Source organism: Pipistrellus hanaki (assembly GCF_964339955.1).
Source record: "Pipistrellus hanaki genome assembly, chromosome: 13".
Taxonomy (NCBI): Eukaryota; Metazoa; Chordata; class Mammalia; order Chiroptera; family Vespertilionidae; genus Pipistrellus; species Pipistrellus hanaki.
Window position 1 is genome coordinate 9,855,557 of NC_140515.1, and position 14,474 is coordinate 9,870,030.

The following is a 14,474-nucleotide window of genomic DNA, read 5'->3' on the forward strand; positions in this document are numbered from 1 at the left end:
CTATATTTTTATATTAATGTTTCTTAAAATTCACCACCCCCCCCAAAAAAAAAAATCAAAACAACACTGAGGCTTAAAACAAAGTCAAGCATAAGTTCTGAAAAATGAGTTTTAGTATTTCAGTGTGGAAACATGCCTATGTTCTCACTGTGTCTTTGACTTAGATGGCAATTTAGTCTTCACGAGCTTTGTGACTATTACTAGGCTACGTATTCATTTTTTTTTTTTTATTTTTTTTTTTAGTTCCACATTGACAATTTGTTTCATTATAAAATCATACAGGATAGACTTTCTACTTAAAAAGTTACAGGGTTAGTATAAATTTTTGCACTTCTTTTACACGGGTGCAATAATAATTCTCAAGGTGGGCTTGCAAGGTGGGCTTGTAAGGGGTCACTTGGTAGCTGCCCCTGCCTTTTCCTTTCCCTTTCCCACTCCTCCCTGCCCCAGGCACCATGCCAGTAGCTTCGTCACTCCCAAGCTCCAAGAGCCCTTCCTTTACCTCCGTAACTAGCAAATAAATGTAAGAAGGTGACAATATCTCCATCTAAGACAGGGGTCTTCAAACTTTTTAAAGTGGAGGCCAGATCACGGTTCCTCAGCTGGAGGGCCGGACTATATGAACTACTAATTCCTACTGTAACACCTTGGCTGCGCTCACTGCCCAAAAAACCTGGCAGGCAGGATCAGACTCCCCTGGGGGCTGCATGTGGCCCGCGGGCCGTAGTTTGAAGACCCCTGATCTAAGAGCTGAATAGTTTTAGAGAGTTTAGGTCATTCATCCAAAAATGTACAATTAGAGATATTGGAAGGGATTTTCAAAGAAAAATATTGTAGTTCCTTGTAAAATGCTGAAATATAGGGTGGGGGATGGTAAGGTAAAGAACCACAGCAAGGGAGGGTGTAATAGAATACAGTAAGATTAGTTAGGGTCTGTGGCAAACTGGAGTGAAAAGTATTTTTCTATAACCCTCTATAATAAAAGGCTAATAGTCAAATTGACCAAATGGCAAAATGACTGGTTGCTATGACACACGCTGACCACCAGGGAGCAGACACTCAATGCAGGAGCTGCCCCCTGGTGGTCAGTGCACTCCCACAGGGGGAGCACCAGCTGGGCTCATGGCTGGCCTGCCCAGTGGCAGTGATGGGAACCTCTCCTGCTTCCATGGCGGTGCTAAGGATGTCCAACAGATGGCTTAGGCCCGCTTCCCCAAGGGCTCCTGGACTGCAGGAGGGGGCAGGCTGGGCTGAGGGACCTCCTCCCTCCCCACCGCCACCAGTGCACGAATTTCATGCACCGGGCCTCTGGTACATTCTATAATACATCATTTGTATATTGTATTGGGTATACATCAACCCAAGTCAAGTTTCCTTACATAAACAAATCCCACCCCCTCCCTCCCCTTCACCCTCTCTCACCTCTCCCTACCCCGGAGTGAAAAGCACTTGTTAAAAGGGGCAACCACTTTATCTGAGTTTTCCATGTTGGAATCCTTATTTTTCAAAATCAACTGGAAATTTGGATTTTTGTATGAAATCTGGCTTTTAAATGTTGGTAGAATTTTATCTTGAACACCACACTATAGGGGCCAAACTAAGCAGCCTCTGATTAGATTAGGAAGGGCACCAGTTAGATTTCTTCATATAGCTACCGGTAGATGTTTGAGGAGTGCATGCAGAAAAAGTGGCGTTTTAAGTAATGTGCACAGTACACATTAATAGAGGAATAAGCTTAGTGCTTCCCAGGTTTTTGACAGGACAGTATTGTTAGGGAGAGATGGTGCCTGTTATACCCTTGTTCCAGCCTGTAACTCATTGTGGAAGATGGCTTTTTCTCTCAGGTGGGCTGGGTCAGGTTTTTTTTTAATACAAAGCCCAGTATTTCTAGGTATACCCCCCAAACCAAGGTACATGTCCTTGACTGGAATCGAACCTGGGACCTTTCAGTCCACAGGCCGACTTTCTATCCACTGAGCCAAACCCAGGTTTCTTCTTACGACCAAGTTACACAGAAAGAAGTAAATATTTGAGACAAAGCGCTAAGCAGAAGTGCGCTTCTCAGCTTCACTTGTTTGCACTCATTGTTGGCAGAGCGCTAGTTCTCAGAATAGCGAGCGATTTTCTAAGAAGGAACTCAACAGGAAAACATGTGAGTTCCTGCTCTACCCAGGAATCACTGTCAATGGAAACCGTTCCGCGTTCCTCGGTAACTAATGGCAACCCTGCGCGCCGGATGTGACGTCAGCGCTCTGCTTCCGCCCACCGGAACTCCGGTTGTTGTGGACGTGGAAGTGCCGGCGCACGCGCAGTGCGCCGGGCGCCGGGGTGGGCTGGGCTGAGGGGCCGCGGCTCGGTCTGTCCGTCTGTCATGGGCGCCCGCTGACGCCCGCCGAGCAGGAGGGCGAGGCCGCTCCGCACGCTCCCGGGCCGCCCGTGGCGGCCGGCCGGCGGGAGGATGAGCTGGTTCAACGCGTCGCAGCTCTCCAGCTTCGCCAAGCAGGCCCTGTCCCAGGCGCAGAAGTCCATCGACCGGGTCCTGGACATCCAGGAGGAGGAGCCGGGCGCCTGGGCCGACACCATCCCCTACGGGGAGCCGGGTACGGGAGCCAGGCGCGGGGTCCGGGTCCGGGGTTCGGGTCCGGGTGCGGGGGTCCGGGTACGGGAGCCGGGCGCCTGGGCCGACACCATCCCCATCCGGCTACGGGGTCCGGGCGCGGGGTCCGGGTACGGGATCCCGGTATGGGGTCCGTGTGCGGGGTTCGGGTATGGGGTCCGGGTACGAGGTCCGGGTGCCGGGTCCGGGTCCGGGGTCCGGGTATGGGGTCCGGGTACGGGTGCGGGGTCCGGGGTCCGGGTTCCGGGTGCGGCGGGCCGGCTCGGTCCGCTCTGCCCCTTCCCGCGGGAGCGCCGCCGGGTCCCCGCCGCCGCGGCCTGGGGGGCGGGCCGGCCCCGCGCTCGGAGCTCGGCCTCCGGGAAGCGGCGCCCAGGCCGCGGCGGGGCCTCCGGGGGGGTCGCGCGGTCCGTGCTGCCCGGGAAGCCGGCGCAGAGAGGCCGCGGCGGCGCTGGGGCTGGTCCCGGGAGCCGCCCGCACTCGGCGGGCCTCCGGTTGCTCTGGGCTCTGCGTCCCCAAACCTGTAGCCTTTGTTGTGGGGTAAAGGTGCATATTTGGGGGTGTGGCCTCCGTGAGAAGGAGTAAGTTATTCTTAACGACTCCGTCCTGGGTTTTGTTCCTAATTTTACATCGTTGAAAGGATAGGACCTGAATTGGAGGTACCACGTTTTGAGTTTTTTTTGGCCCATGTCTGCTGTCATGATCCTGTTACTTTTTTACAGGATGTTAGACCTTGTTGGAGTAGCTCAACTACCCTTTTCATAGGTACCCCACATTTTTAATTCCTGACTTTAAAGGAGATGATAAGTTTTAAATATTAGAATACTCGTTTTATGAAACCTGGGGCTTGAGTTGTGCTATAGAATTCATTTTAATTTTTTATTGTTTTAAAAATATTTTTTTATTGAGTTTTAGAGAGAAAGGAAGGGAGAGAGAGAAAGAAAAAATCCATGTGAGAGAAAAACAATTAATTGGTTGCCTCCTGCACACATCCAGACCAGGGATCGAACCTGTAACCTGGGCACGTGCCTTGACCAGGATTGGAACTGGCAACCTTTTGGTGCATGGGATGCAGCCCAACCAAACGAGCTACACCAGCCAGAGCTATGTAATCATTAAAAAAAAAAAAAATGTTATCCAGAATAGACTCAGATTTTAGTGAAATGCCATTAATGTTTATTAATCACCTATTTTTATTTTACATTGCCATGATTACAACATGACCAGTCTTCAGAAAGTAGTATTTAAAAATATATTTTTATTCATTTCAGAGAGCAGAGAGAGAGAGAGAGAGAGAGAGAGAGAGAGATATCAATGAGGAGAGAGAATCATTGATCTGCTGCCTCCCGCAGGCTCCACACTGGGTATTGAGCTGCAGCCTGGGCATGTGCCCTGGCTGGAATCAAACCGTGAGCCATGCTGGCTGGGTCAGAAAGGAGCATTTTAAGTGGATATCAGATAACCTGGGCTTTATATAAAACATTTTCCAAGAGGCAAATTTGACTTCTGTAATTCATTAAGATGACTTAATAAACTAAATTAATTAGACTTATTCTTGCTTGTTCATTTGCATCTTAAATTTTGGATTTCACCTTTTTACATTGTTGTCATATGCTGAACAAGTGGATATAAACTATGTCCTTAAACTGAAGTTTTCTATTATGAAGTCATATTAAAGGATAGACTTTAATATAGGGGTTGGCAGTTTGTAGGAGTTTTTAGGTATTTGTGTTCTGGCCACCAACTTCTAATTGTGTATAATTTGTGATAATTCTCAGCCACTTTTGAATATAGAAAAGGCATAATTAAAAAAATTCTTTAAACATTTTAGGGAATATGCCATACATGTCTAGACTAATATAATTACCTTTTTTCCCCCCAGTGATATTTTCTCCTGTTTTTTAAAAATTCTAGTAAGTTACCATCTATATCAAAGAGCAGTAATTTTAATAAAAATGCACATTTATGAAATTCATATGACCTAATTGCTGACATAATTTAGAAATTAGAACAAAACTTTCTCATGTAGTGGATTTGGAAAGTGGGACTTGGAGAATGAGCTTGTTATTAAATGAATGAAAATGAATTTCAAGTTGCTGTCCCCGTCATTTACTTTGATCTTTTGAAAAAAGGACATCTGCCACCAGTATTTTGGTTTAGTTTTTTAGTGTTGCTCTCTTGTCTAGCTCATAACTATGTTTTATTCTTGATATTACAAGAATAAAATTAATATGAAGCTAACTTAATAGAAGGTAAAATCAATTTGCCATGACTGCATATACCTAAAAGTGAAGATACTGCCAGTTATCATGAAATACAGCATCTGTGTCTTGGGCTTAGCATCTTTCAGAACATACCATTATTTTCTTGATTTGTTGTGGGAGGGGATAATATATTTGCTTTGGTAGTCCAGACCCTGTCTAGTCTTTGTCTTTGTTCTTAGTTTCTCTTGGGCAGATGCATACCAGTTTTCCCCTTTAAAGTCCAAAGTTAACCCACTAACTAATTTTTACATAGTAGGCAAGGAGTTTAACAGACAAATTATAGATTGTATTCCATTGACTTTCTTTTTTTTCAACATATTAATATTGACTTACAATAATGATTATTATATAACATATATATATATATATTCCCCCCCCCCAAAAAAAAAAGGAATAGGTCCCCCTGTCAGTGGAGGATGGGATACTTCAACCTGGGGAGGAAAATCAAATGCAGAGCCTCAGAGTCAGCCGGCAGCCTCTCCTAAAGCAATCACAAAGCCAGTGCGGAGAACGGTGGTAGATGAGTCGGAAAGTTTCTTCAGCGCCTTTCTCTCGCCAGTGGATGTCCAGCCCATTCAGAAGAGCCCGGTGGTATCCAAGCCGCCAGCTAAGTCACAGAGACCAGAAGAAGAAGTGAAAAGCACCTTACAGGAAACCGTACACCCTGGAGGGTCAAGGACACCTGAAACAACGGAATCAGAAGTGACGGACTCTCTTCCCTGTGTGTCCCCAGGGGAGACTCTGGCAGCAGCCACTCTGCCACCGAAAACTGAAGGCGAGCATGGAGAAACCGGTAACAAAGATTCCGACATGAAGGTGTCAACCACAAGTTTGCAAGAATCTGAGAATGTGATTAATGTGAAAACAACCGGGGAAAGTGTACCTACCGTGTCTACGCAGTCTCCCACGGCAGAAACGAAGGACATAGCTTCAGAAGCGAAGGAACAGAAACACGAAGACAGACAGAGCAATACACCTTCTCCTCCCGTTAGTACCTTCTCATCGGGCACTTCTACTACCAGCGATATTGAAGTTTTAGATCATGAAAGTGTGATAAGTGAGAGCTCAGCAAGTTCGAGACAAGAGGCTACAGATTCCAAATCAAGTCTTCACTTGATGCAGACATCTTTTCAGCTTCTCTCAGCATCTGCTTGTCCTGAATATAATCGTCTAGACGACTTCCCCAAACTCACTGAGAGTTGCTGCTCATCTGATGCTTTTGAAAGAATAGACTCGTTTAGTGTACAGTCATTAGATAGCCGAAGTGTAAGTGAAATTAATTCAGACGATGAACTGTCAGGGAAGGGTTATGCTTTAGTACCTATCATAGTTAATCCTTCAACCCCAAAGACAAAACTTGTTGAAGCTGTTGAAGGAAAATCTGAGGAAGAAGGAAATGAAACATTAATTATACCCACTGAGGAAACAGAAATGGAAGAAAGTGGACGGAGTGCAACTCCTGTGAACTGTGAACAGCCTGATTCCTTGGTTTCTTCTACACCAATAAATGAAGGACACACCGTCTTAGACAAGGTGGCTGAGCAGTGTGAAGCTGCAGCAAGTCAACCAGAAGCACTTTCTGAAAAGGAGAATATTTCCAAGGTAACTCTGGAAAGTGCAAGAGGGTTTTTGGGTACTCTTCAGAGATTGAATCATGTTTATTCTCTGTATTAAAATATTTTTATTGACTTTAGAGAGGAAAGGAGAGGAGAGGAGATAGAAACATCCATGATGAGAGAGAATCATTGGTTGGCTGCCTCCTGCACAAACAATACTAGGGATCAAGCCTGCACCCCGGCATGAGCCTTGAGCAGGAATTAAACCATCACCTCCTGGTTCATAGGTTGCCACTCAACCACTGAGCCACGCAGGCCAGGCTGCATGTGGCATCTTTAATAGATTCCTCTGAGAAATACAGGATGTCTTGGAGAACTCCCTGTAAATGCCATGCACTGAATTAATGTAAAAAAGTGCCAGCCTCTCTACCTGGGTCTAATATTCACAATGAAATCCCTTGCTGCAGCAGTTTGAATTCCTAGAAACCAGTACTCTTTATTTCAATAAAATATTTTGAACTGTTTCAGGAGATAAGTGATTTCTAAATTAATCTAGATTTAAATCAAGTAAGAGTTAATTTTTTTAGTACAAAAGCCACCATTTACCCCTTTTATAAGTTTATCACTGCTCCAGCATGACCTAAGAAATCAGATATTCTAAGCATTTCTTTTTAAGTTACTTTTTAAGTGCAGTGTGTTATATTTAAAAGGTTACATGTTACATGTTTGCATTAAAGAATAACATGGGGGGAAAAGACACTTGTATACCTACTACCCTCTAAGATATAAAACGTTATTAGAGGCTTTGAAGCCCTTCTTTGATTTATTTACCAGAGGCCCAGTACACAAATTCATGCACCAGTGGGGACCCTCAGCCTGGCCTTCGGGATCAAGCTTAAATCGGCTCTCTGAGATCCCCGAGGAGTTTTGGATTGCGGGAGAGAGCAGGCCAGGCCGAGGGACCCCACCAGTGCACAATTGGGGCCAGAGAGGGATGCAGAAGGTTGGCCAGCTGGGGAGGGATTTCAGGAGGGCTTCATGGCATCTCTGGCCCATCTTGCTCTGTCCCTATCCACTGGACCCCAGCAGCAAACTAACTGGTTGGAGCATCTGCCCTCTGGTGGTCAGTGCACATTATAGAGAGCAGTTGAGCAGCCTTAGCATATCATTAGCATATTGCACTTTTATTGGTTGAACAGAGGACTGGACAACCGGACACTTAGCATATTAAGCTTTTATTATATAGGATTTTTTTTTATTTTTTTATCACATCTATCTCTCTTCCTCTCTTGCACACTCTTTGCAAGTTTTGCTGTTACTAACTGCTGTAGGTGTTCTTATATAACACGTGCAGCAAGTTTCTCCTCTAAGGTAGACCTGAAAATAGAATTTTCTACATCTTCAGTTAGATACTGCCAGATTGTTTTTCAAAGTGGTTTACTAATTTATACTCCCATCTATTAAGTGCTTATATTACTTTATACTCTCCTATAGCTGTATATGAATTCTTCTTGTGATGTATTCATTTTGTTCTCAATATTTAATTCTTTTTATGAGATAATGCTGGATTTATTTATTTATTGATTATAGTGGTTAGTTATTTTTCAACTCGTCACTGCATGTTAAATGTTTGACTTTTGTTATGCTCCTTATCTAGAAAGTTGAATTTCTGAATGAGAAACTGGACAAAAGGGAGGCGCAGTTATTATCTCTTAGTAAAGAAAAAGCACTTCTAGAAGAAGCTTATGATAATCTGAAAGAGTAAGTATTTTACAAATGTGAGTAATTTTTTACATTTCGTAGAAGCCCATACACTTGGTTATTAAGAAAATGGTTTATAATTTAACTTGTTTATAATTATTAAAATTTGAATAGCATTTCAATTCTAACCTTAGAGATTACTTTTCCCCTCACTTTATCTTGAGCATATTCCTTTGGCATTGAAGAGAGATATTTTGCAAAATAAAAACTTTTTTACCTTATTAACTACTTTCATGAAATTCTTGCATGCTGGGGGAGGGGGGGTGTGGATCCGCTCAGCCCAACCTGCACCCCCTCCAATCCGGGACCCTTGGGGGGATGTCCGACTGCCAGTTTAGGCCTGATCCCGGGATTGGGTTTAAACCGGCAGTCTGACATCCCTCTCACAATCCAAGACCACTGGCTCCTAATTGCTCATCTGCTTGCCTGCCTGGTTGCCCCTAACTCAGCTTGATCGCCCTTCACTGCCTCTGTGTGCTGGCCAGGTTGCCCCCAATTGCCCCCCCACACACACCCTGCCTGCCTGGTCACCTCTTATTGCCGCCCCCCCCCCCCCCATGCTGGCCTTGTCGCCCCTAACTGCCCTCCCCCCCACCCCGCTGACCTGATCACCCCGCACAGCCCTCTGTTCAGTCGTTTGGTCATCCCTCACTAACCTCCCTGCCGGCTTGGTTGTAGGCAGCCATCTTGTGAGAATGAGAAGGTCAAATTGCATATTACATCTTCATTATATTTTAGTACTAGAGGCCTGGTGTGCAAAATTTGTGCACAGATAGGGTCCCTAGGCCTGGCCAGCGATCAGGGCTGATCGAGGCCTTCCAGCTGCAGGTCAGGGCCTTCCTTGGTTCTGTGCCACCCCTGGTGGTCAGCACATGTTGTAGCAAACAATCGAACTCCTGAGGGAACTCCTGAGGGAAGATACATGCAAGAACGGACCTTCCTTCCCCTGCTGCCAGCACTGCTTTCGCTCTGCAGGAGCTGCCTTTCCACCTCCCCATGCTGCCCAGAGGCCCAGAGTGGCTGGAGCAGTGCAAAACGCATGTTGTCACCATGGCCCCTGTGTATGCAAATTAACCCGCCATCTTTATTGGGTTAATTTGCATACTCATTGGCTGGTGGGCATCACCAAGGCACGGTCAATTTGCATCTTATTCTTATATTAGTGTAGATATTAGAGATTTAAAACAGGTCTTTAAAGAAAACAGCAATATTATAAGTTTTTTAAAAAAGAACAAGTATTGACTTGCTTTATGAAGTTGATTGGTAAAATGTGACAAAATTCAAAATGAAAAATTTCATTTACTTTTATCTTATTTTTACATATCAAACATTGTTAACGTTTTCAGTTATTAGTGGATTTTCTTTCAGGTGTTTTAAAATAAATTAAGTGGGTAATTTTTCTCTGGAAAGTTAACAGGACTAAAACTAATCTATTTTATTATAGTATGTGTTGAAGACAATGCCATTTTTCTTTTGCAAACTGAACTCATTTTGTTAACTTTGGAATATTTAAACAAGTATCCTCAGTCTCAGTATTATTTTAAATTTAGTGAAATGTTCAGAGTGAAAGAAGAAAGCAGCAGCATTTCTTCCTTGAAAGATGAGTTTGCTCAAAGAATTGCAGAAGCAGAAAAGAAAGTTCAGCTAGCCTGCAAAGAGAGAGATGCTGCTAAAAAGGTAATGGAAGTTTAAAGTAATATTAATTAAACTCTATAGGGTACTGATTTTTGAGCAGTGCCTTCATTGTATTTTGGTATTAGAAATAGAGAGGTAAGAGTAAAGGGATACTATAGAATATTAACACTTAATTTGTAAATTTTTCAATACCTTTAAAATGATAAATTTTGATACTTTAAAAATTCTAAGCAAATACTTGTCTGTGTAATTTATAAGTCCTTGCAAGATATATAGCAAGGATCACTAGAATAATTTTTGTAAATGATAATTTCATCAAAGTAAGTAACACAAGTTATTTAAGTAAAATTTATCATTACTCTTGTTAATTTTCTACCACTTCAAACATATATACTTCTTCAAGTCAAAGTAATTTTAAAATATATTAACTTGCCGAAACCGATTTGGCTCAGTGGATAGAGTGTTGGACTGCGGACTGAGGGGTCCCGGGTTCGATTCTGGTCAAGAGCATGTACCTTGGTTGCGAGCATGTCCCCAGTGAGCGGTGTGCAGATGCAGCTGATTGATGTTTCTCCATCATTGATGTTTGTAGCTCTCTATCCCTCTCTCTTCCTCTCTGTAAAAAATCAATAAAATATATTTTTAAAATATAAACTCCTGGGAGGCATAACATTTATTTATTCTAATGTAAGATTTCACAACCTTAGCACTTTTGACATTTTGGGCTTTATAATTTTATGTTGTATAGAACTGTCCTGTGCATTATAGGGCGTTGATCAGCGTTCCAGGCCCCTCCATACAAGGTGACAGTATTACCCTTCCCTGTTGCCGTCCTCCTCTTCCCCTCAGCTGTGCTTCCCTCAGCTAACATTTCAATGAAAATGTTAGCAGACATTGTCAGATGTTCCCCTTGGAGTCAAATCACTCCTAGTGGACCATTGTTCTGAGTCTTATAATTTGGAACAGTTGGTTATTTCAGAAATTGGTAACTAAGGTTAGTAATTATTGCTTGTATTCCAATTGTGAGTAATCATATTTCTTAGCATTTGCCATTCTCAGTTAGGTTGCCTTCCCCCTTCTTGACCACTGTTAATGTTAATTTAATTTTTCTGCATATTCTCTTATGAAAAGAAATGTCATATACCTCCATTTGCTTGGTTGTTTTAACTAGCTAGTTCATTTCAGATACTAGTAATAACCTGAGACTACCTAACCAACTTACCTCTTCTTGTCCCTACTGTATTTCATCTGGACCAGTTTAATCAAGAAATTGGATTTTAAGTAATATTTGTTTCCTATAGTACACTTTGAATTATAGATCTAAAATAGATTGAAACCATTAACTGTGCATTTTTATATGTATTGCCATGTATGACCTGCTTAAGAGGTATAGGGCATTCAGAGGTAAATTGAATTACCTTAAGTGACGAATTTGCTTTTCTAGTGATAGAAGACAATGTCAACAAGTGTAAAGTATGAGGCAGAATTAAATAAGTCACACAGATGAATAAGCAGCCTGGAATGGTATTATTAGAGGATGAATTCTGACCAGGGTAATTGAGGAAGGTTTCATGGAAGACATGATGTTCTTACTGGACCTTAATGTGTGAATCAAAATGTTAACAGTTGAAAATGGATAGCAATGTTATGGATGGTTCAGAGGATGGGCTTTGGAGTTCCACAGACCTGGTTTCAAGGCGTAACTCCACCACTTAATAGTTTTCTGACCTTGAGAGTTTACTCAGTCTTTCTGAGTCTTAGTTTCTTGTTTGTGTAGTTGAATCATACAGTAGTTGCCACCCTCATAGGATTGATGTCAGGATTAAGAGGAAATGGATACAAAATATGCTTTACATACCTGATAAATGTTAGCTGTTTTTAGCTATTTTTAATTCCAGAGCAACTCTTAAAACCAGATTTTAAATTATAGAAGACTTTTCATCTCATCATACTTGTCCATTGTAGCTTTTAAAGATAAACTATCTTGACATATTTCTGCTGAATCTCTGCTTTATTAAAGTAGATCAGACTTTATTTAATCATGTTTTTCCTTTCCTTTCACAACATGCTAGTAAGTGTGAGAGAGGTTTTTTTATTTTTATTTTATTTTATTAATTTTTTTTTTATAGAGAGGAAGGGAGAGGGATAGAGAGCCAGAAACATCGATGAGAGAGAAACATCGACCAGCTGCCTCCTGCACACCCCGCACTGGGGATGTGCCTGCAACCAACGTACATGTCCTTGACCGGAATTGAACCTGGGACCCCTTCAGTCCTCAGACCGATGCTTTATCCCCAGAGCCAAACCAGTTCTGGCTTGAGAGAGTTGTAATAAGGAAAAGAAATACAGTAAGAAATGGAGACATGTACTGTTTGAAATGTTGTTCCAATTATAATGCTTGTAGAAAATGTAGATAAGAAACTCAAGAAGAGTATTGAAATTTAACTTATTCTCATTTCCATTTTCATATTAAAACCTGTGTTTATCTGAATTCAAGTTTTCTATATCATTTTCAAAGCAGTTTTCTTAGTCTTAATTAACCAAGGTAATAAATTCAGGGTAATGGAACAAAACTTACGAATTCTTATCAAGAATGTCATTATTGCCAAAACAGGTTTGGCTCAGTGGCTAGAGAGTTGGTCTGCGGAATGAAAGGTCCCAGGTTCCATTCTGGTCAAGGGCATGTACCTTGGTTGTGGGCACATCCCCTGTAGGGGGTGTGCAGGAGGCAGCTGGTCGATGATTCTCTCTCATCAATATTTCTAACTCTATCCCTCTTCCTTCCTCTCTGTAAAAAAAAAAAAAAAAAAAAAAAAAAAGAATGTCATTATTGATGACTTTTGGGAATATGGGAAATAATTGAAAAATATGCTCAGAATGAAAGTAATTCTTTATGGTATTTTTTTTAAATTAGGAAATCAAAAATATGAAAGAAGAACTTGCAACTAGATTAAATTGTAGTGAAACTTCAGACCTTTTGAAAGAGAAAGATGAGCAGATCCGAGGATTATTGGAAGAAGGTGCGTATTTAATTGATTATGAAAAATCTGGTAAAGACAGGAAAAATTCAAGCTGCTGCTTCCTAATAAAAAACATTGGGAGAAAGTAAGGTCTGCACTTAAATCTCAGAAATGGTGGGTTATAATTTATGGGAGAATGAGGAGCAAGATGTACAGAGGCAGATACACACATAATGTAGCTTTTTGTTTCTAGAGAGGAAAATAAATAAATCTCTGAAAAATAGAAGTATGTGTTTCCTAAAGCAAGCTTTTAATAGGTCTTACAGCCTGTCATTCATTCATTCATTCATTCATTTATTTATTTTAAAAAGTATTTTTATTCTTCTAGTTTGTTTGGCTCAGTGGATAGAGCATCAGCCTGTGGACTGAAGGGTCCCAGGTTCGATTCCGGTTAAGGGCGTATGCCAGGGTTGTGGGCTCAATCCCCATTGGATTTCAGAGAGGAAAGGAGAAGGAGAAAGAAACATCCATGATGAGAAAGAATCATTGATTAGCTGCCTCCTGCATGCCCCCAGTGGGGATTGAGCCCGAAACGGAAGCATGTCCCCTGACCTGGAATTGCACTATGACCTCTGGGTCATAGATTGACACTTAGCCATTGAGCCACGTCCGTTGGGAGCAGCCTATCATTTAAACGAAGATGCTTAATGCAGGAGCTGCCCCTGGTGGTCAGTGCGCTCCCACAGGGGCAGTGCCACTCAGCCACAAGCCAGGCTGACAGCTGGCGAGCACAGTGACCAGCCTCAGCAGCAGCGCTAAGGATGTCCGCTTGCAGGTTAGGCCCCCTCCCCACAGTCCTTCGGACATCCCCGGAGGGCTCCCAGACTGCAAAGGGCACAGGCTGGAGGACCCTCCTCCCCCAAGTGCACGAATGTTGTGCACCTGGCCTCTAGTATTGAATAAGAGTGGTGAAAGCGATATCCCTGATCTTAAGGGAAATGCTTTTTAATTTTTGCCCATTGAGTATTATGTCGACTGTAGGTTTGTCATATGGCCTTTATTTTGTTGAGGTATTCCTCTGTTCCCACTTTGCTGAGAGTTTTTATCATAAATGATACTGGATTTTGTCAAATGATTTTTCTGTATCTGCATGATCATATGATTTTTATCTTTTATTTTTATTTATGTGGTGTATTACATTTATTGATTTTCAAATATAGAACCATCCTTGCATCCCTGGAATAAATCCCACTTGATCTGGGTGTATGATCTTTTCAATGTATTGCTTGATCCTATTTGCTAATATTTTATTGAGGATTTTAGCATCTGTGTTCATCAGGGATATTGGCCTATAATTTTCCTTCTCTGGTTGTCTTTATTTGGTTTTGGGATTAGGAGAATGCTGTCCTCATAAAAAGAGCTTGGATATCTTCCCTCTTCTTGAATTTTTTGGAATAGTTTGAGGAGAATGGGTATTAATTCTTCTTTAAATGTTTGGTAAGGCTTACCAAGAAGCCATCCAGTCCAGGGCTTTTGTTTGCTGGGAGTGTTTTGATTACTGCTACAAAATTTCATCAGTTGTTATTGCCCTTTGAGGTTTTGAGGTTTTCTGATTCTTCCTGATTGAGTTTTGGAAGATTGTATGTTTCTAGGAATTTGTCCATTTCACCCAGGTTGTCCAGTT

At 42.2% G+C, this 14,474-nt stretch overlaps 1 protein-coding gene across 2 annotated transcripts in view; it reads left to right on the forward strand.

Annotated features, from left to right (window-relative positions):
- Window positions 1–2,273: 2,273 nt before the first annotated feature.
- Window positions 2,274–14,474, forward strand: part of TMF1 (TATA element modulatory factor 1) — a 36,243-nt gene continuing 24,042 nt past the window's right edge. Inside the window, exons 1-5 of one of the 2 annotated variants that reach the window (XM_084901715.1) lie at window positions 2,274–2,600; window positions 5,270–6,480; window positions 8,092–8,195; window positions 9,746–9,872; window positions 12,745–12,850. In XM_084901715.1, coding sequence (XP_084757841.1) covers window positions 2,459–2,600; window positions 5,270–6,480; window positions 8,092–8,195; window positions 9,746–9,872; window positions 12,745–12,850 — 1,690 coding nt within the window. In that variant the 5' untranslated portion in view covers window positions 2,274–2,458. The remainder of the gene's footprint in view (window positions 2,601–5,269; window positions 6,481–8,091; window positions 8,196–9,745; window positions 9,873–12,744; window positions 12,851–14,474) is intronic. The other variant, XM_084901716.1, reaches the window with a different exon arrangement.